The 21,167-nt window shown below is 48.5% G+C and overlaps 1 protein-coding gene across 4 annotated transcripts; it reads left to right on the top strand.

The window, feature by feature from the left end:
* The first annotated feature begins 1,416 nt into the window (after nt 1-1,416).
* Nucleotides 1,417-18,432, top strand: OS9 (OS9 endoplasmic reticulum lectin). Of its 4 annotated transcripts, none has more exons than XM_081083084.1 (15): nt 1,421-1,598; nt 2,023-2,199; nt 3,466-3,529; nt 3,666-3,742; nt 3,913-4,011; nt 12,950-13,160; nt 13,267-13,371; nt 13,557-13,657; nt 14,072-14,123; nt 14,768-14,856; nt 15,073-15,348; nt 15,620-15,809; nt 16,970-17,134; nt 17,294-17,406; nt 17,685-18,432. In XM_081083084.1, the coding sequence occupies exons 1-15, from the start codon at nt 1,437-1,439 to the stop codon at nt 17,808-17,810; spliced, it is 2,007 nt and encodes a 668-aa protein (XP_080939210.1). In that variant the 5' UTR covers nt 1,421-1,436; the 3' UTR covers nt 17,811-18,432. The 4 variants fall into 4 exon arrangements, with proteins under 4 accessions (XP_080939212.1, XP_080939210.1, XP_080939211.1 ...); XM_081083085.1 differs by having other exon boundaries at nt 1,422-1,598; nt 14,078-14,123; XM_081083086.1 differs by lacking the exon at nt 16,970-17,134 and having other exon boundaries at nt 1,417-1,598.
* The last annotated feature ends 2,735 nt before the right edge of the window (nt 18,433-21,167 follow it).

Genomic DNA, 21,167 nt, shown 5'->3' with positions numbered 1-21,167 from the left:
TAGTATACTAAAGACTTTCCTGCCCTAGCCAGCTTGGCTCTGTGGACAGAGCATCGGCCTGTAGACTAAAAGGTCCCGAGTTTGATTCTGGTCAGGGGCATGGTTAGGACTCATGCAGGCAATTAGTATTTCTCTGTCTCCCCCTCTCTCCTCCACTCTCTCTTTAAAAAAAAAAAAAAAGGAGGGGGGCGGGGTGGTAAGAGATCAACCGAAGGACTTGTATGCATGCATATAAGCATAACCAATGGACACAAGACACTGTGGGGTAGGGGAGGCCGGGGGAATGTCAAGGGGGGGGGAAAGGAGACATATGTAATACTCTTTGTAATACTTTAGGCAATAAAAAAAAGGAAAAATATCCTCGGGTGAGGATTAACAACAACAACAAAAGATTAAAACAAAATAAGAAGTCTTTCCTCAAATATCTAATGATCCGTGGCTGTCTGCTTCTATTTAAGAGTAAGGACATTAAAAAGCTTTTTGGAAAGACTGTGTGAGGATGGCTGGGCATGGAGGACAAGGGCTTAATGGTGAGATTCCTTCATCTATTTCACTAAGAGAACCCTGATGAGAGTATCTTTGGGATTTCTCTTCTGGGCTGGTGAGATTCCTCAGAGTTTTTCAAAGGTATAATCATGCTCTTGTTTACCTTTGGTTAGGAATCTATTTCTCAGTTTTGCTAAACCAGTTACCATCCCTTCATTTCCTTTTTAGCTTCTAAAAATGTTACTGCTGTTGTCTCCTTTCCCCCTCTTTGTTTTTATATGGCCTGGTGCGCGCGTGTACACACACACACACACACACACACACACACACACACACCTTCCGTCTTTAACGGAAGCCCCCACTGTTTATAATTTTATAATTTCATTGGAGGACAACATATTATACAGACCAGAATCGTCTAGATAGGTTTTGACACAGTTACCAGATGGCCTTAAAGTTGTATGTATATATGAAAAGAGAAATGTTTTTATGTAATAGTTTGTTTTGCAAAAAGGATTATCTTTCAGGGGCGTTGCGTGCACCCACTCATTGGCGTCTATCCTCCTCTTGGCGAGGGTCGGATAAAATTCAAGAAACGACTAAAAAAGTACTAAGAGATGCAAGCGACAGCTGCGCGAGGACAGACTAAAACTACTTTAACCCGCACCGGGGGCAGAGACCACGCCTCTCCGCCGCTGGGAGAGGGTGGGAGGGAGTCTGATCTCGTCGATGATTGGTTGACGTCTCGGACCAATCACGCGTAGAGAGTGGTTTTGCTAGTCGTCGGGATCCACCTCCCCTTGGGCTTTGGGGCCGCGCTTACAAATGGGACGAGGGAGCGTGAGAGGGACAGAGCATCTAGCCAATGAGACTTTGGGGTGTTAATAGACGTGTGAGGCCGCTGCCAGGTTTAGGGCGGAAGGAGGTCTGGATTAGAAGAGGAGCGAAAGATGGCGGCAGAACCGCGGCTGTCCAGGCTGTTGGGGCTGCTGCTTTTGGGGTTACTGTTCCCCGCAAGCCTGACGGGCGGTGTCGGGAGCCTGAACCTGGAGGAGCTGAGTGAGATGCGTTATGGGATCGAGATCCTGCCGTTGCCCGTGTTGGGAGGACAGGTGAGGAGGCCTAGAGCGGCGAGGGTCCGGGGCAAGGGGCAGGGGGAAAAGTAGAGGAAGAAAGGCTGCTGTGGAGTCCGCGGCGCAGCCTACGGAGAATCGGGAGGAGCAGGTGAGAGGTTTACGATGTTTCCTGAGAATCGCTGACTGAGACCCATTCCCTGGGAGCCGGGGCTGGGAGGGCGGGGCTTCCCGCTGTCAGCGTCGGTCCCAGTTCCTCTTCGAAACACCTCACCCTCCGCCCCCTGGAGAAGTGGGAGTCCCCTCGCCCCTCGCGCCGCAAGCACATCTGGAGGCTTGCGGCTCATGCAGTGTTAACTGGGCTTGTCCCCAGGATGCGAAGAGGGCTCTCATTGTTCTTCCTGACCCCAGCCTCTCTCTGCCGCCCTGTCCCCCGACTGTGCGTCCCCCACTTCTACCCTAGAGCCAAGCTTCGGACGTGGTGATTGTTTCCTCTAAGTACAAGCAGCGCTATGAATGTCGCCTGCCAGCTGGAGCCATTCACTTCCAGCGTGAAAGGGAGGAGGAGACACCTGCTTACCAGGGACCTGGGATCCCTGAATTGTTGAGCCCAATGAAAGATGCTCCTTGCCTGCTGAAGGTAAAGGGCACTGAGGTGGACGGAGGGAGGGCTTGGGAACTAGCGGTCTGCCTGAGAACCAGAATGTCAGTGAGTAAGGTGGGATGGGGAGGACCTGTCAGAGTTAAGAAGGCCATTGGAGCCCGGCTGGCTGCCTCAATGGTTGAGCATCGACCTATGAACCAGGAGATCACAGTTCTTTTCTCCGGTCAGGGCACATGCCCGGGTTGTGGGCTCCATCCTCAGTGTGGGGTGTGCAGGAGGCAGCCAACCAATGATTCTCTCTTATCATTGATGTTTCTATCTCTCTCCCTTCCTCTCTGAAATCAATAAAAATATTTTTTTAAAGAAGGCCATTTGAAGGAGTTGACCTGTTGTACAGGCAGGAAAGAAGTAAAGAACCTTGCCACCACTGATGCTGAATATAGAGGAGGGTTAGGGTAGATCTCAGAATAAGGGTTAAGCCAAGATTGAGGCGCCTAAAGCGGGTCAGTGCCCGGTAGGAGGAGCACTCCCCCGGAGAAGCCTTCCTGGTAAAGTCACTCGCTCTCCTTGTCACTCTGCCCCACTGTCCTATTTTATTTTCCTTATGCCACTTTTCATGATCTGAAATCATCTTATTAACTGAATCATCAGTTTATTTATTTTTGGTTTGAGTCCAAGCATTAGAATGTAAGTCCATAAGGTCAGAGACTTTATCTTGTTCATAACTGTATCCCCAGTGACTAGAATAGCACAAGACGTGCTGTAGAAGTTCAGTTGACATTTTATGTTTCCCTGGTCTGAATGCTTCAAGAATACCATGATTTCTTACCTTTATGTATAGCAAAAAAGGTTTTAAAAACCTTTTAAAGGGGAGGTGTAGTAAGCTCACAGGGGAAAATCGACTCTTTTTAAAAGATTTTTTTCTTTTTAGAGAGAGAGAGAAAAAAATATTGGGGATGTGAGAGGAAAACTTCAATTGGCTGTCTCCTGAATGCCCCCTACTGGGGATGTGCCCTGAGCCTGACTTGAACTGACAGCCTTTCTGTGCACTGGACGATGCCCAACCAACGAAGCCACAGCGACCAGGGTGAAGACAGATTTTAGAGGTATCCCTTTGAGTCACAGAGTAAAGCAGCCCTCCTTCCGCTCTGAGAATCTGGCGAATTGAGTGTGGAAGCAGAGGGAGATGAGAAGTGGTGGAGAGGTTATGTGTCCTGGAGCCAGGAGTGATTCTGGTTCTAAGAAGAGACATCTGCACTCCATCTCCATGATTGGTGTTTTGTTTTGGTTTTTCATTGTCAGACCAAGGACTGGTGGACGTATGAATTCTGTTATGGACGCCACATCCAACAGTACCACATGGAAGGTGACTCACACCTACATTTTCCCTAAGCCCTCAGCAACCCATCATGGAAGGTGACCTGCCTCCCCAGGCCCCTCCTCTGCTAGTCCTTTTAGAAAGGAATAACTGTGATTCACTGTGGTTTCTCTTTCTCTTGCAGATTCAGAGATCAAAGGTGAAGTCCTCTATCTGGGCTACTACCAATCAGCCTTCGACTGGGATGATGAAACAGCCAAGGTGGCAGGAGTGTGGGACTGGGAGAGAAAGGGTTGCTGGCTGCAGACTAAAAGCCCTGACAAGAAGGGGAGGGTCAGGATTAGCTGACATGTTTCTTAGAGCTTGGTGGCCATTCTTCCCCCTTTCTCTCTTTCTCACATCCTCTCTTTCCCGCCTGATGTCACCCCCAGGCCTCCAAGCAGCATCGCCTGAAACGCTACCACAGCCAGACCTATGGCAATGGGTCCAAGTGCGACCTCAATGGGCGGCCCCGGGAGGCTGAAGTTCGGGTGAGTCTTGAAAGAAGGAAGTTGATACTTCCTCAGTGACAATTCAGATTCTAGATTGAATTGTCAATGAAGAACTCGAGGTTGCATTTTATAGTCCAGAGGGTCTTTCCCAGGCCCTAAAGCCTAAGTTTAAGACTCCTATTTCCAGCTCTCAGCTGGATGTCACTGCCTGGAGATTCAGAAGCACTTCTTGTCAGCATTTCCCAAATCCTCCCCTCTAAGACCCCAAACACACTTGCTCTTTTGTGCATGTTTCTCCTTTCTGTCACCTAAACTAGAAACTTGAGTGTCGTTATTGACTCTCCTTTCTCCTTCTCTGTCCTTTCTTCATTTAATGACTCTTCCATGAGGTCCTGCTGGCGTAGGCATTGGGCTCTGCTCTGGGGATACATTGTGGGCAAACATGCAGCCCCTGCCCTCATGGAATGCATAGTCTGGAAAGGAAGACAGATGTTAAAGGATTCACAGAGTCCTGCCCGTGTGGCTTAGTGCTTGAGCATTGATCCATGAACCAGGGGGTCACGGTTCGATTCCCGGTCTCTGGTGGGGGCACATGCTCAATCCCCAGGAGGGGGTATGCTGGGAGGCAGCCGAGCAATGATTCTCTCTCATCATTGATATTTCTTTTTTTTTTTTTTTTAATATATTTTATTGATTTTTTACAGAGAGGAAGGGAGAGGAACAGAGAGTCAGAAACATCGATGAGAGAGAAACGTCGATCAGCCGCCTCCTGCACACTCCCCACTGGGGATGTGCCCGCAACCAAGGCACATGCCCTTGACCGGAATCGAACCTGGGACCCTTGAGTCCTCAGGCCGACGCTCTATCCACTGAGCCAAACCGGCCAGGGCATCATTGATATTTCTTATCTCACTCTCTCTCTCCCTTCTTTTATCTGAAGTCAATTTTTAAAAAATCACAAGAATGAGTCCGTGATTACAAACTGAGGAGTGATGTGAAGAAAAGGAATTTAGTTCTCAGAGTAAATACCAAAGCCCATTCATTCTATTCTAGATTTAGCTCAGCTCTCCTCTTCTTTCCTGTGCTTGGTACCTTCATCTCTCACCTGCATAACTACCAATAGCCTCTGAATAAGTGTTCCTGATCTAGTGGTCCTTAGTGAGTCAGGCAGGCAGGCAGATGTATGGTGGGAAAAGTTTTTTAGGTAATTCTAATGTGTAATTCACAAACACATCTGTGGAGAGCCACATGACACAGGAATTATCTTTCTGTAATACAGATTTTCACATGCAGTTGTGTGCTAGTAAATGTTGAACAGCCAGTTACCAGGTGTAGGGTAAAGGGGTGAAGAGGGGAGCCCTGATTTATAATGTTTGCCAATATCCTTAGTATAAATATTCCCACCATGGCTCAATTCATGCTATCACTATGATGTCAACTATCTTGCAACATTCCTGAAAATCTCCCAGTGGCTCTTGTGAGCTGGTGTGAGCTGCCCCCAGCACACCACTATAGGCATCTGTCACTTCTCTGCCCAAACTGGAAAACCTTTGATGATTGTGCCTTGTTTAAAGGGTACGTTCCAAATATTTCACCTCAGATCAATGTGGTAGCAGTGGAGGTGGCTGAAAGCAGTTGGATTCTGAATGTATTTTGAAGGTAGAGCCAATAAGTTTTATTGATAGATTGGATGTGGGGTGGAGTCAAGTATGACTCCAGGGTTTTTAGCTTGAGCAGCTGGGAGAATGGAATTGTCATTTAGAAAAGTGTGAAGGAACAGGTTTGGAGGAGGAAGCTAGGTTGGTGTTGGGCATATGAAGGCCAAGTTGCCTATTAGACATCCTAGTGGTGATATCCAGTTGGTAGTTGGCTCTGGTATTCTGAAGTTCAAGGATGAGGTATGGCCTGGAGGTAAAAATACTCATTGTGTTTCTGTCCCACTGGCCCTTTTTCTGGCCTTGGAACCAGCAGATCTCATTATTGCTATCACATGGAGCTATTTTTCCACAGATTTTTGAATGGCTGGGGCCATCCTCTCATTCAGATTATATATATTCCTGTGACACCTCCACAGGGAGACCTGACGTAGGCACACAAACACACACATGAGCAAACACGTGTGCACCCCTTTACTCCCATCCTGATAAACACCTATAGAGTTTTATATTCTTCAAAGCATGAAATTATCTTCTTTGTTTGAGTTTAATCTCTCTATCTACCCACACTAGAATAAGCTCCAGGAAGGCAGGGATAATGCCTATCTTATTTTCTGATGTATCCTCAGCACCTGAAACTGCCTAGCAACAAGTAGGATAGTTACTGAGACAGCTATAGTGGGAAGAGGAGTAGGTTTGGTGAAGGAAAATGATTTCGGTTTTGAACAGGTTGCTTTTATTGCCTGCAGGTATCCAAGTTAGAGATATCTGAGGAAGCTGTTGGATCTGTGGGCCGGGGGCTCAGGAGAGTGATCTGAGTTACACAGAGGGCTGAGAGTCGTTAACATATTGGTTATGATTGGAGTCATAGTATGAATACAATCCCCCCCAAAGAAACACTATATAGTGAGAAAAGTGGGACAGAACTTTGAGGGAGCTGTTGTTGAAATCAAGGGCAGAAAGGAGCTTAGCCAAGGAGAAAGGGCCAGAGAGAAGACATGGAACCCAGGAAGGACAGATCTCAACTAGAGACTGGTCCATGTTGTTGGCTGCATCTGAACCTTCAAGGAAAAGGAGAATTAAAAACTGTACATGATCATGGGAGTTATCTATATATATAAAAGTCTAAGCGGCCATTACCACCAAATGACTGGAATGACCAGAACAGGTGGTCGACCAGTCACTATGACGCGCACTGACCACCAGGGGGCAAATGCTCAACACAAGAGCTTCCCCTGGTGGTCAGTGTGCTCCCACAGCCAACCTCCCCAGTTCCCTCCCCCAGCCGGCAAATCTCCCGTAGTCCCTCCCCCTGTCTGGCAGGCCCTGTCCGGCAGCTGGCAGCGGCAGCTAGCAGGTACCGGTGGGCAGCTGGCAGGCCCCAGCTGGTGGCTGACCCAGCCCCAATCGGGACTGGACGAGATGGCCCCGATAGGCCCTGATCGCTGGCCAGGCCTAGGGACCCCACCCGTGCACGAATTTTGTGCACCGGGCCTCTAGTTATTTCAATAAAAATCAAAGGATGCACATAGAAATAAAAATTTCAGATGGTAGGCATGAGAACCAGATAAAAACTTCTAACTCCTCTACTCTTTATTATCCCGACCAGTCCTTTGGTTGGATTTAATGACAGAGGTCATTGTGATCTCTGTTAGAGCAGTTACAGTGGGTGGTGAAGATGAGGTGTTGAGAAAAGTGATGAAGTCTGGCTATGAAGAAGAGGGAAAGGTGAGTGCTAGTGAGAGGGGCTGTGGATTTGGGGAGAGTGCTACTTTGTTATTTTTTGTTTTAAGATGGGGGCGCTTTTTTTTTTTAACAGCGTAGTGGTTTATAACTTACGAAGTGATCCTTCTGATATAAGTCTAGTACACACCTGACACCATACAAAGTTATTACAATATTATTGATGGTATTCCCTATGCTGTACTTTACATCCCCAGGACTATTTTGTGATTGCCAATTTGTACGTCTCTCTTCTTCTTCTTCTTCTTTTTTTGCAGAATTTTATGGTTTTATTAACACAAAAACAGTGCACACACAATCTGTCTATTCATTTTCTTCGCTGCACAGCCTGGCATTGGGATTGGTGCTCTGATGGCCAGCTGGGCTGCTCTTTCCACAATAGCTTTGCGGATCTTTGAGGAGACACTGTGAGCAATCTCAGCACAGTGAGGTTTGTAGCACTTCAAGCTCCTTGATGCTGTGGACCAGGAACTTATGAAAGTCACTGGGCAGCATGTGCTTTCTTTTCTTTTATATATATGCACACACACACACACACACACACACATATATTTCTATTGATTTCAGAGATGAAGGGAGAGAGGGAGAGAGAGAAACATCAGTGATGAGAAATAATCATTGACTGGCTGCCTCCTGCACAACCCCTACTGGGAATTGAGCCCACAACCAGGACATGTGCCCTGGACCGGCATCAAACCTGGGACCCTTCTGTCCGCAGGCCGAGGTTGCTCTGTCCTCTGAGCCAAAGCGGCGAGGGCTGCTTTGTTTTCTTGTTGCTCCCATAGCCAATGCTGAGCATCAAGGTCTGGCCCTTGAATCTTCTGCACAACCTGTTGTCAGTGCCTCGGGGTTTTCATCAGTTACATTTAACTTTGATGTATCTGTCTGACCGGTGTCAGATGAACTTTTTTGGTCCTCTTTTTCTTAAAAATATATTTTTTATTGATTTCAGAGAGAAGGGAGAGGAAGAGACAGAAACATCGATGATTAGAGAGAATCATTGATCAGCTACTTCCTGCATGCCCCCTACTGGTCATGTGCCCTGGACTGGAATCGAACCCAGGACCCTTCAGTCCGAAGGTTGATGCTCTATTCACTGAGCCAAACTGGCTAGGGCTAAATATTTTTATTTCCCGACTGGTGTGGTTCAGTGGTTGAGTATCAACCTATGAGCCAGGAGGTCACAGTTTGATTTTTTTAAAAATATATTTTTCATTGATTTCAGAGCAGAAGGGAGAGGGACAGAGAGATAAAAACATCAATGATGAGAGAGAATCATTGATTGGTTGCCTCCTGCACACCCCACACTAGAGTTTGAGCCCACAACCTGGGCATGTGCCCTGACCGGGAATTGAACCATGACCTCCTGGTTCATAGGTCGGTGCTCAATCACTGAGCCATGCCAGCCGGGCTGGAGTTAATTTTTGTACATATAGTATGAGTTAGGAGTCCATCTTTATTCTTTTTTTTTTAAGCTTTTTTCTTTTTTATATATATATTTTTTTACTGATTTCAGAGAGGAAGGGAGAGGGAGAAAGAGATAGAAACAACAATGGTGTGAGAGAATCATTGATTGCCTCCTGCACAACCCCCACTGGGTATCAAACCCACAACATGGGCATGTGCCCTTGACTGGAATCGAACTGGGGACCCTTCAGTCCGCAGGCCAACACTCTATCCACTGAGCCAAACCAGCTAGGGCCACCTTCATTCTTTTATATGTAGATATACAGTTGTTGATCATTTGTTGAAAAGACTTATTCCCACTGAATTATATTGGTAACCTTGTTGCAAATAAAATAATGATAAAAGTAAAGGTTAATTTCTGGACTCTCAATTCTATTTCATTGGTCTATATAGCTATACTTATTTAAGCACCAAACTGTCTTGATTATTGTAGATTTATAGCAAGTTAAGTGTGAGTCTTCCAGTTTTGTTCTTTTTCAAGATTGTTTTGACTATTTAGATTAGAGTCCCTTGAATTTTCATATGAGTTTTAGGATCAGTTTGTTAATTTCTGCAAACAAGGCAACTGGAATTTTGATGGAGATTGCATTGACTCTAAAGATCAATTTGGGGAGTATTGTCATCCTTTTAAAAAAAATTTTTAGGGAGAAACATTGATTTGTTCCACTTATTTATTCATTCATTGGTTAATTCTTTTTTTTTTTTAATTTTTTTTTTAAAATATATTTTATTGATTTTTTACAGAGAGGAAGGGAGAGAGATAGAGAGTTAGAAACATCAATGAGAGAGAAACATCGATCAGCTGCCTCCTGCACATCTCCTACTGGAGATGTGCCTGCAACCCAGGTACATGCCCTTGACCGGAATCGAACCTGGGACCTTTCAGTCCGCAGGCCGACGCTCTATCCACTGAGCCAAACCGGTTCCGGCCATTGGTTGATTCTTGTATATGCCCTGACCAGGGATCAAACCCGAAACCTTGGTGTATTGGGATGACACCATAACCAACTGAGCTACCCTGCCAGTGTAGGAGTATTGCCATCTTAACAATATTAAGTCTTGTACCCTAACCGGTCTGGCTCAGTGGATAGAGCATTGGCCTACGGACTGAAGGTTCCAGATTCAATTCCGGTCAAGGGCATGTACCTTGGTTGCGGGCACATCCCTACTAGGGGGTATGCAGGAGGCAGCTGATCGATGTTTCTGTCTCATCGATGTTTCTAGCTCTCTATCCCTCTCCCTTCCTCTCTGTAAAAAAATCAATAAAATATATTTTTTTAAAAAGAACCTTCATATTAAAATATATATATTAAGTCTTGTAATTTATGAACTTGGATGTCTTTCCATTTATTTAAGTCTTTAATTTCTTTCAGCAATGTTTTATAGTTTTCAGAATATAAGTTTATACTTTATTTTGCTACATTTATTCCCAATTATTTTATTCTTTTGATGCTAGTGCAAATGGAATTATTTTTTTAATTTTATTTTTTGGGATTGTGCATTGCAGGTATGTAGAAATACAGTATAATTGATTCCTGTATCCTGCAACCTTATGGAACTCGTTTATCAGTTCTAATAGTTTTTTTAGTGAATTTCTTTGGATTATCGGTATACAAGATCAGGTCATCTATACTAATAAAAAGGTAATATGCTAATTAGACTGGGAGACCTTCCGGGTCAGGGAGGGCATTTGGGGGCCATCAGGCTGGCCGAGGAGGGCAGTTGGGGGCCATGAGGCCGGCAGGGGAGGGCAGTTGGGGGCGAGCAGGCTGGGGGGGGGGGCAGTTGGGGAAGAGAAGGCTGGTGGGGGGCAGTTGGGGGCGAGCAGGCCGACAGGCAGAGTGGTTAGGGGCAATCGGGCAGGCAGGCAGGTGAGCGGTTAGGAGCCAACAGTCCCGTATTGCGAGAGGAATGTCCGACTGCCGGTTTAGGCCCTGTGGGATTGGGCCTAAACCAGCAGTTGGACATCCCCTGAGGGGTCCCAGATTGGAGAGGGTGCAGGCAGGGCTGAGGGACACACACACACACCCGCACACCCGCACAAATTTCATGCACCGGGCCACTAGTCTATATATATAAAAGCCTAAGCGACCATCCAACTGGTAGCTATGATGAGCAATGACCACCAGGGGGCAGCCACTCCAACCAGTAGCTATGACCTGCACTGACCACCAGGGGGCAGACACTCAATGCAGAAGCTGCCAAACTGCAGTGACTTGGCAGGTGCAGTTCTCGGGTAATGTACCTGGAACCAGAGAGGAGGGAGCCCGATTCTAGGGTGCGTCACCTGAGAACCACCCTCTCACAATCTGGGACCCCTCGGGGGATGTCCGAGAGCCGGTTTCGGCCCGATCCCTGCAGGCCAAACCGAGGGACTCCACTGGTGCACGAATCCATGCACCGGGCCTCTAGTCTGTAAATAAAGGCCATTTTTTCTCCTAACCTAGTTGCCTTGCATTTCATTTTATTGTCTAATTGCCCTGGTCAGAAGCTTCAGTACAACCTTGAATACAAGTGACACAAGCAGACATCCTTGTCTTCTTCCTGATCTTAGGGGGAAACTATTCAGTTTTCACCATAAAGTATAATGTTAGTTGTGGATTTTTAATAGATGCCTTTTATCAGGTTAATGAAGTCCCCTTCCATTTCTAGTTTGTTGTTTTGGTCATGAAGAGGTATTGAATTTTGTCAAATGCTTTTCCTATGTCCATTGAGATGAACATGTGGTTTTTGTCCTTTATTCTATTGATGGGGAGTTTTAATTACATTCATTGATTTTTTTATGTTATACCAACCTTTTACCCCTGGAATAAATCCTTCTTGGTCATGGTGTGTAATCCTTTTTACATGTTGATGAATTCAGTTAACTAGTATTACTTGAGGATTTGTGGGAGGTCTGTATCCACAAAAGATTTTATCCTGTGGTTTCCTTTTCTTATGATATCTTTGTCTGGATATGATATCAGGGTTATATTGGACTTATAGAATGAGTCAGGAAGTATTCCCTTCTCTTCTATTTTTTGGAAGAGTTTGAGGAGCATTGCTGTTTCTTACTTTAAAAATATATATATATACTAGTATATATTTATATTTTTATTGATTTTTTAGTTATTGATGAGAGAGAGAGAAAAAACATTGGTTTGTTGTTCCATTTATTTATGCATTCATTGGTTGACTCTTGTATGTGCCCTGCTGAGAGATCAAACCCGCAACCTTTGTGTATTGGGATGATGCTCTAACCAACTGAGCTACCCAGCCAGGACTTCATTGATATTTTTTTTTAATACATTTTTATTGATTTCAGAGAGGAAGGGAGAGAGATAGAGAGATAGAAACATCAATGATGAGAGAGAATCATTGATTGGCTGCCTCCTGCACATCCCCCAGTGGATCAAGCCCACAACCCGGGCATGTGCCCCTGGCTGGAATCAAACCCGGGACCCTTTAGTCCACAGACTTACACTCTATCCACTGAGCGAAACCGGCTAGGGCTTTATTGATTTTTTAGAGAGAGAAGAAGGGAGAGAGAAACATAGATCGGCTACCTCCTGCACGCCCCCTACTGGGGATTGAGCCTGCAACTTCAGGGTCCATGGGATGATTCACTAACTGAGCCACACCAGCCAATGCTGTTTATTACTTTTTATTTACTTTTATTTTTTAATATATTTCTATTGGTTTCACAGAGGGAGGGAGAGGGAGAGAGAGACAGAACATCAGTGATGAGTGAGAATCATTGATCTGCTGCCTCCTGCATGCCCCCTACTGGGGATTGAGCCTGCAACCCAGGCATGTGCCCCTGACCAGCATCGAACCCGGGACCCTTCAGTCTGCAGTCGGACGCTCTATCCACTGAGCCAAACAGGCTAGAGCCACAAAGCCTTTTCCATATGGTAGATGGTAGTGATTGGCTGCATTCTCTCCAGACAAGCCTTATGCTTTTCAGACATCTGCCTTAACTCTACATCTCTTTCTTTGCATATCCCATAATTTTTTGTTGAAAATTGGACATGTGAGGTAATATATTATAGCAATTCTGGATACAAATTCCCAAGAAATAAAGGAGATTATTGGTAGTAATTCCTATTTATTTGCCTTCTCTGTCCTGACAGTTCCTCTGTGATGAGGGGGCTGGCATTTCTGGGGACTATATTGATCGTGTGGATGAGCCCTTGTCCTGCTCCTACGTGCTGACCATTCGGACTCCTCGCCTCTGCCCCCACCCTCTCCTCCGGCCCCCACCCAGTGCTGCTCCCCAAGCCATTCTCTGTCACCCTGCCCTACAGCCGGAGGAGTACATGGCCTACATTCAGAGGCAAGCTGGTGAGTGATTAAGAAAGGAAGGAGAGACACGGGGAGGGATAAAAGCAGAAGATAAAGCACAAAGAGCCGAGAGGAATGTGTCCCTGTCCTGCCTACATGTTCTCAGGAGACTCAAAGCAGTATGGAGAGAAAATGATAGAGGAGCTTCAAGACCTGGACCCGCAAATGTGGAGTGAGGCCAAACCTGGGGTGGTGCCCACAAAGAAAGCAGGTAGGACCTTGCTTCATCTGTCCCATGAAATTTGTCTCCATTTCTTCCCTCCCCAGTCTTGTTGCCCTGGACTGACTTTTCAGTGGGGTGAAAAAGTATTACGGACCCTTCTCCCTTGGTCCTCCTATTTGTTCCCTTCCATTTCTCCCCTACTTTCTGATTCCTCCCTATTCTCTCTATCCCAGCTGCAAGCCCAACCAAGGATGACAGTAAGGAATCAGATTTTTGGAAGATGATTCATGAGCCAGAGGACCAAGTCCAAGGAGGGGAGGAGGCACAGGCTGAGGTGAGAGACAGCCTCCTAGCCATTTCTCTGATGAGGTTGAACCTGGGCTTTTGGATGGAGGGCTTCTCAAGCTGAGGTCATTATGCGATGACCTGCATCTGTCCAGGGATGCAAGGATATAGCCCAGAACCATTGCCTTACCAGCATAAACAGCCCGGCTGGCGGGGCTCAGTGGTTGGCTCAACCTATGAACCAGGAGGTCATGGTTAAATTCCCAGTCAGGGCATATGCCCAGGTTGTGGGCTCGCTCCCCATTGTGGGGTTGTGCAAGAGGCAGCCAGCCAATGATTCTGTCTCATCGTTGATGTTTCTATCTCTCTTTCCCTCTCCCTTCCTCTCTGAAATCAATAAAAATATATATTTTTTAAAAAGAGTATAAGTAGGTTTGCATATTTGACTGATTCTTCTCATCAGGAGCAGGAACCAAACATTGAGCCAGCAGATCCAGCTCCAGGCTCTCCCAGTGGTGAGGAAACCTCCATGTCTCTTTTACGGTTTGAATGTATTTCCTGGTGGGCAGGGGTGGGGTAAGGGTGAAGGTAAACACTGAGGGAAGTTGGGCAGCCAGGCCAGCAGGGAATTCCTTTTTACTGGAATGTCCTCTGTAGACAATAGTTCTCTTCTATGGAGGGAGCAGGCACAGTGGTTCTACTACATCCTGACTTTGTAATCTTGGGTGATCTTACTTCACCTCAGGTTCCTCACCCCTCATGTGGGTAACCACTCCCACTTCAGCGGGCTGTTGTGAGATTGGATGGGAACGAATCTGTGGTTCCTAGTAGAAAGTCTGAAACTGAGTAAACTAAATGGAGAACAGGATCCGGGGAAGAGGAGCACTTGGCCCCAAAATGTCTTCTGGAGTCCTAAAAACCGGGTGATTGCCAGAAGGGCCTCAGTACGCGAAAGAGCGGGGGCCTTAGCAACTTGTCAGCATCCTTCTCTCTCTCACCTGTGAGGCCACCTTAGGCCAGGGCTATGTTGGCCCCTGTCTCTCTGACCAGATAGCTCCTGGAGATCGGGACCACGTCCTTCCTTGGTCTCAACTCTCTCCTTACGAGGTCAAAATAGAATTTAGAACACAACGGGTTCATTGCTATTTTTCCATCTCAGATTTTCAGAACAACGTGCAGGTCAAAGTCATCCGGAGTCCTGCGGACTTGATTCGATTGATAGAGGAGCTGAAAGGTGGAGCAAAAAAGGTATGGGCCCTGCTTAAGGGAGGGGTGGGACCTGCCTCCCTGGCGGGAGCCTTCGGAGAACCACCCTGACCTCAGCCCGAGCTGGACCACAGAGACTCAGTCCCTGCCTTTACTCCTCTCCAGTCCCCCTGCCACACCCCAGCCACTCTCTGTCCCCCACCATGGGTCTCTACTGAAACCCCACCCAACCACCTACCTTTTTCTTTCGATCCCCAGGGGAAGCCAAATGCAGGCCAAGAGCAGCCTGAAGAAGATGCTGCAGAAGTCCCCCAAAGGGAACCAGAGGCGAAGGAAAAGGGTGACACAGAACATCAGAATGAGGTGGAAGAAGAGGAGGACGAGGAGGATGAAGATGAAAATGATGATGAAAGGCAGTTACTGGGAGAATTTGAGAAGGAACTGGAAGGGATACTGCTCCCTTCGGACCGAGAGCGGCTCCGCTCAGAGGTGAAGGCTGGCATGGAGCGGGAGCTGGAGAACATTATCCAGGAGGTGAGCACAGCTCCTCCTCATTTGCTTCTGCAGTGTCTGCTCCTGTGGGCAAGACAGGCTGCGGGCTGAAAGAGAACAAAGGTTAGCACCTAGCTCAGCCGGGGGCCTGGGGCCGGGCTCTCTGAAATGATCGCTGTTTATTTCATTAAAAGTGGGGACGGTGGGGAAGGGGGATCGGAGAGAGGGGTGAGTCTTAGACACGACTCTCCTGTGGAGCCTGGACCACTGCCCTTGACTGCCCTTTGACTCTCCACTCCCCCTGGGCACTCAGACAGAGAAGGAGCTGGACCCGGATGGGCTGAAGAAGGAGTCAGAGCGGGATCGGGCTATGCTGGCCCTCACATCCACTCTCAACAAGCTCATCAGAAGGCTGGAGGGAAAGCAGAGTCCAGAGCTGCTGAAGAAGCACAGGAAAAGGAAGGTCGTCCCCAGAAAGCCTCCCCCCTCCCTCCGACCAGCAGGTGAGAGCTGTCATCGGGAAGCCAAGTCGCTTGTCTTGAACCCTCAGCTGGTGTGTGCAGGAAGGCGACACGTTCTCTCCCTCCTGAGGGTGCTCACTCTCTTCCCTGCTTCTGAAACGCTGTTCTCATTCTCGCCTTCTTCCCACCACCTCCATCCCTTTGGAAAGCAGCTTCTATCTAGAGCATGTCTGTCTTCTCTCTGACCGGCTTCCATATGCACAGAGCTTAGCACTTTCACTGACTCATGGTGGGTGATCAGTAGATCTTAACTGAGCGACAGTGCGCCGCGTGCTGAAGGCCACACACATCTGTGCAGGCGGAAGCCTTTCAACAGGACTTTGCACCAGGAGAGACCCCAGCGGGCAGGCTGTGAATAAGCAGCCAGCTGCTCGTAAGCCAATTGCCTGGGCAGACTTGAAGTTATCCCTTCTTCTTGCACCCCCCTTGTGTCCATTCCATGGGGTTCTATGGCTGTGGAGATCAGTTTGAGTTTCAAACCTTCCATCCTACTTTCTCTATAAACAATTTGAGCACCAACATGGGGAGTGCCAACCCACAGCTTTCCAACCTGCTGCTGCTTTTTTGTTGTTGAAATTATAAGAGAAAGTCTAATAGGAAGTTCAGAGGTAGCAGAAATGAGCCAGCTGGGCTGCATGAGCTCAGGAAACAAGTTACAGAGGCAAAAGAAGGATGCTTGGAGCTTAGGAAAGGGAAGGGCAGGAGAAATGCATCTGGGAGGAAGGAGATGAGGCAGGGAAAGGCACGGCCAAACTCCCCAGAGAGAGAGCGTGCCTTGCTTCTTTAAACAAAACTTTTGTTTAAAAGTGGCCTGAAAAAAAAAATAGTGGCCTGATTTTTGCTTCAGAAAACAAAAGTTTTCTGGAGCAAAATTTTGAGAAGGAACTGGCAGGGATGCTGCAGGGAAAGTTTTCCTATTGGTGAGGAGCAGGATGGAAGAAGGGAGCTGCAAGTGGTGGGGGGAGCTTACAGACTGGAATGGGGCGGGGGACTGATTTATTCTGGGCCCTGGCTCATATACATGTTTGAGGTGGAATAACTGCCAAAACCAATTGGTGGCTTAGGGAGAAGTGACCACAGTAGCCCCTAACCCTGGAGTCACGGCTCTGCTTTGTGTCTCCCTGTGTGTCTCCCCCTCTAAGAGGAGGATCCTGAGCACAGAGTCCGGGTCCGGGTCACCAAGCTCCGTCACGGAGGCCCCAATCAGGATCTGACAGTCCTCGAGATGAAACGGGAAAACCCACAGCTGAAACAAATCGAGGGGCTGGTGAAAGAGCTGCTGGAGAGGGAGGGACTCACAGCCGAAGGTGGGCCCTGGGGGCGGGGCTGGATTAAGAGCTGCTGGAAACAGAGGGGCTGGGTCAAGGTGGACTGGAAACCTGGCGGCTGGGGCCCTGGGGGGGCACAGGACCTGCATCGAAGCTCCCCACTCCTCTCCTCTCACTGCCCATCCTGCTTCTTTCCAGGGAAAATTGAGATAAAAATTGTCCGACCAGGGGCTGAAGGGACTGAGGAGGATTCACGCTGGCTGACTGATGAGGACACGAAAAACCTTAAGGAGATTTTCTTCAATATCTTGGTGAGAGGCATCCTACCTCCAAGTCCTGGACCTCCAGCCTGCCCCCTCCCCTAGTGCGCTGTGGTGTGGAGAGCATGGTTCAGTGACACAGGCACATCCCAGGCTTGCCACTGTCTGAGCTTCAGATTCCTCATCTGTAAGACAGGCTGGTGGTCCTGGCCCCTGGGCGTGGGGCCCTTGGCAAGAGCCCTGTGAGCAGTGTGTGTGCCCCATCCCTGCCTTCCCCGTGCTGCTAGTTCTGGATCCTGCAGCTCACCCTGTTTCCCTTCCCTTACCAGGTGCAGGGAGCCGAAGAGGCACAGAAGGAACGGCAGCGACAGAAAGAGCTGGAGAGCAATTACCGCAGGGTGTGGGGCTCTGGAGGCGGGGAGGGCACCGGGGACCTGGATGAGTTCGACTTCTGAGACCACTACTACCATCAGTTCGCCAAGGAGCCCAGAGTCTTCCTCAACTGGCCCCACTGCCTCCCCACCCATCTCCCACCCCCGGGACCCTGAAGGCAAAGCAGCAGGGTAGAGCTGAGCTGTGGACTTCAGGGCCCCCAGCCAGGGTGTGGAGGGGCCATGGGGTGAGTGCTGCTGCTACTGCTGAGAGCATCCCTGAAGACATCCCCAGGCCTGTGAGTGTTGCTCTCCCAGGCTTCTCCCCACAGCCCCTCCCTGCTATGTCCCTTAACTTGTTGGTCCCTGTCCCCACACCCACCCCCCCAAGATCTTTTGAGTAGAGTAGAGCAGGAGGAGCATGAAGCCTGCGCTGCGTTGCAGGCCCTAAGAGTCAGGCCCAACCCTGCCCCTGCTGCTGTTGGGAGTCACCTACCCCCTTCCCTTGGATTGGCTTGGGATTTCCTGCTCCTTTCCCTTTCCACACTGTTCCCTACAATCTGAGCTGAGGCACCTTCCTCTGTTGCTGAGATATGGGAAAAAGTTGCCCACCGCCTCTGAAACAATCTAGTGAAAAGGGTGGGGTACAGACCCGCCCATCATGTTCTTGAACAATCAGGTTTCTAAATAAAGAACTGGACCATTACTCCATCAATCTTCTTTTTCTTTTGTGGGGGGCTGGGCTGGATAGGTGGGGTGGGGGCTCAAGGAGGGAAGAGGCTTGGTGCTCTCTTCAGGGCGGAGCACATGGTCTCATCCTGTTCTGTGCTCCACTCCTCCCAGGTGGTGTCAGTGGGGGCCTGGACTACAGAGGCGGCCAGGGCCGATAAGCAGGCCAGCCCAGTGGCCTGGCAAGGACTGAAACACCTACGGTCCTGTCATTCCCTCCTTTTCCCATCTGTCCATTTCTGTTCCTTCTCTTCCTCCCCCCCCCCGCCCCCCCCCCCCCCGCCCTCTTTACTTCCCAAAAGCCAAATGCACACTAGTGTTAGCCCCCCACGGGGCTTCCCCTTCTGCTGAACTCTCCCCGTTGCATGCTGCAGATCCTATTTGCCAGCCACAGCCCATCCCCACCTGGCCACACCACTCCACATCTCCCAGAAAAGACCTCTGCCTTTGGCCATGCCCAGAGAAAGGGCTGCTGCCCACACCGGCTAGTTTCCTAGTATGCCAAGGGTAGGTGGGCCTGGGAAGATGTCGCCACCTCTTCCTCATTGTCAAGTGCAGATGTGGATTCACCCAACGTCGCCTTTCTCTCCATCGCTGAGGTGTACAGCCTTTCTGCTGAAAACTCCACTGACTCACAAGGTAAGACAATAGCTAGATGGCATGAACTCCCAGGTCTCCAAAAATGGAAAGTGAGATTCGTTATTGTTGAAGGAGGTTGTATGAGACTGACCCTCTTCTTGCTGTGTGCTTATTGCGCATGTTACGCTTAAATTGTTTTACTTAGAAATGTAATGGGTAGATGTATAAAACCCTGCTTCCCGAGATCCATTTGTGTATCTTGAAGAGAAGGATGCTTCACTTGTGCAAAATCAGAGACACAGCCTCAAGGGCAGCTGTAGTCAGCATGCTGGGTTCAAATCCTCACCCCGCTTACAATCAGTGGAGCGTTGAACAAGGTATCTCACTTTTCAAGTGCTGTTTCCTCAAGGGTAAATTATGGATAATTATACCGGCCTTGTAGGGTGGTTTTGAGGATTGAATGAGAGAGTATGTGTCATGCTTTTAGCCCAGTCTCTGATCCACAGTAAGTGCAGAAGAGACTGGATGGAGGCAAGAGCCTTAGAAGGAATCCCAAAAGTTGATCAGAAGTCACAATAGAATCTTTCAGAATGTGAGGTAGGGAGAAGCAGGGGCAGGAGGGTTACTGATTTGATGCAGGTGGAGTTTTATCAGAAAACAGAGTTCTAGGATCCTCATTAGGTTTAATCATTTGGTACTTCTGATAATAAATTCTTCTACTTTCCTTTGGCTGTTGGTGAAAATCCCATGGAGGAGGTTGGTCTGCCCCAGCTGTGCCCCAGACGGCAACCAGATGGGGTGGGAACGGGGAGGGCAGATGGTAGTAAGAATCGAGGTAAGGACACCCAAGGCAAGTTGGGATGGTGGTATGGGTATCAGCTCTCCTTCAGCCCCACAGGGAGTTCCCTTCTAGAGTCCTATTCTGACATCACCTGGAGGGCATGATGTTGTCACCCATCCACTACCACCCTTTACATCTCCAACCAAACCAAAGACACAGCCCATGAAGAAAGAATCCTGTGGGTTACTCAGTGTTGGGATTTGCTGACACCCTACCTTTCACTGGCTGGATATGAAAGAAACTTACCCCTGGCCTGTGATGCCTGTAGTAATTCCATTCTCTCCAGGGTCCCTGTCCCCTTCCCATACTCTCTCTCACTGCTGAGCTTCTGAGGGAGTAAGCTTTTGCCGCCAAGAAGGAAAGGAGATGAAGTGGGGGAATCCAGGGTCTTTGAGCTGCAAGGAAAATGGCCAGGTCTTCTAGTTGAGTCTTCTTTGCCACTTGCCTCTCTTCCTCTCCCTTTGCCTTCCCAAATCACACAACTGCATCTGCATTTTCGATGCACTGCACCTCTGAATCCATCTTTTCAACCGAGCATGCTGACTACAGCTGTCCTTGATTAGGCTACTGTGCCGGGTGATCACCCAGCCCAAGAAGCTGCAGGGCCTCCGTGTGGATGGGACCTGGGCCCATTGCTGTAACCACATCTAATTAGCTTGGTGGCTCACCTGCAGCTGAATGTCTGTCATGGGGCTGAGAGCCGGCACCAACTCTACTGGAAGACAATGGGACACTGACTGGTCCATCAAGGTGATGACAACACGTGGGTGGCTGTGCCAAGCCTGTGTTGGCTGCTGGCCCAATACCACCCCACCCAGCCCTCTCCCAGGGCAAACACTTTGGCTGTACATGAAGAACGAACAGCAGAATTGGCTACATGCTAAGCAAGTGCTGCAGCTGTTGGAGGCAGCACTGGCCATAGGATGCTATGGCCTCCCTGGTCCTGTGGATGATGTGGAAGTGAGCAAAAGTCTGCATCAACTGGGCATGGATTTCATGGACATCAGGGACTCTCCAGTTGGGAGATCTTGTACCTCTTCCCTCTTGGCCAAGAGAAGGACCCTACTGTAATAAGCTCTACTTCCAGTACCAGGTGCTCAAGGTGAGCAGGCTAGCCTGGGACAGTCTCCCATGGGCTGGCCCTCGAACCCTTACCAGGTGCCCAACCAACACATACCACTCAGGTAACCTAACCAAGGCAACCTGGCTACGACGTGGAGGGCCTAGTTTCAAAATTAGATCTAACTCCAAAATTCCTGCTCTTAACCAAAACTACCCCATCCTCTCACTTC

The sequence above is a fragment of the Myotis nattereri genome, assembly GCF_964212035.1.
Source record: "Myotis nattereri genome assembly, chromosome: 2".
NCBI lineage: Eukaryota > Metazoa > Chordata > Mammalia > Chiroptera > Vespertilionidae > Myotis > Myotis nattereri.
The sequence above is the reverse complement of the archived record's forward strand: the minus strand, read 5'-3'. Positions and strand labels throughout refer to the sequence as shown.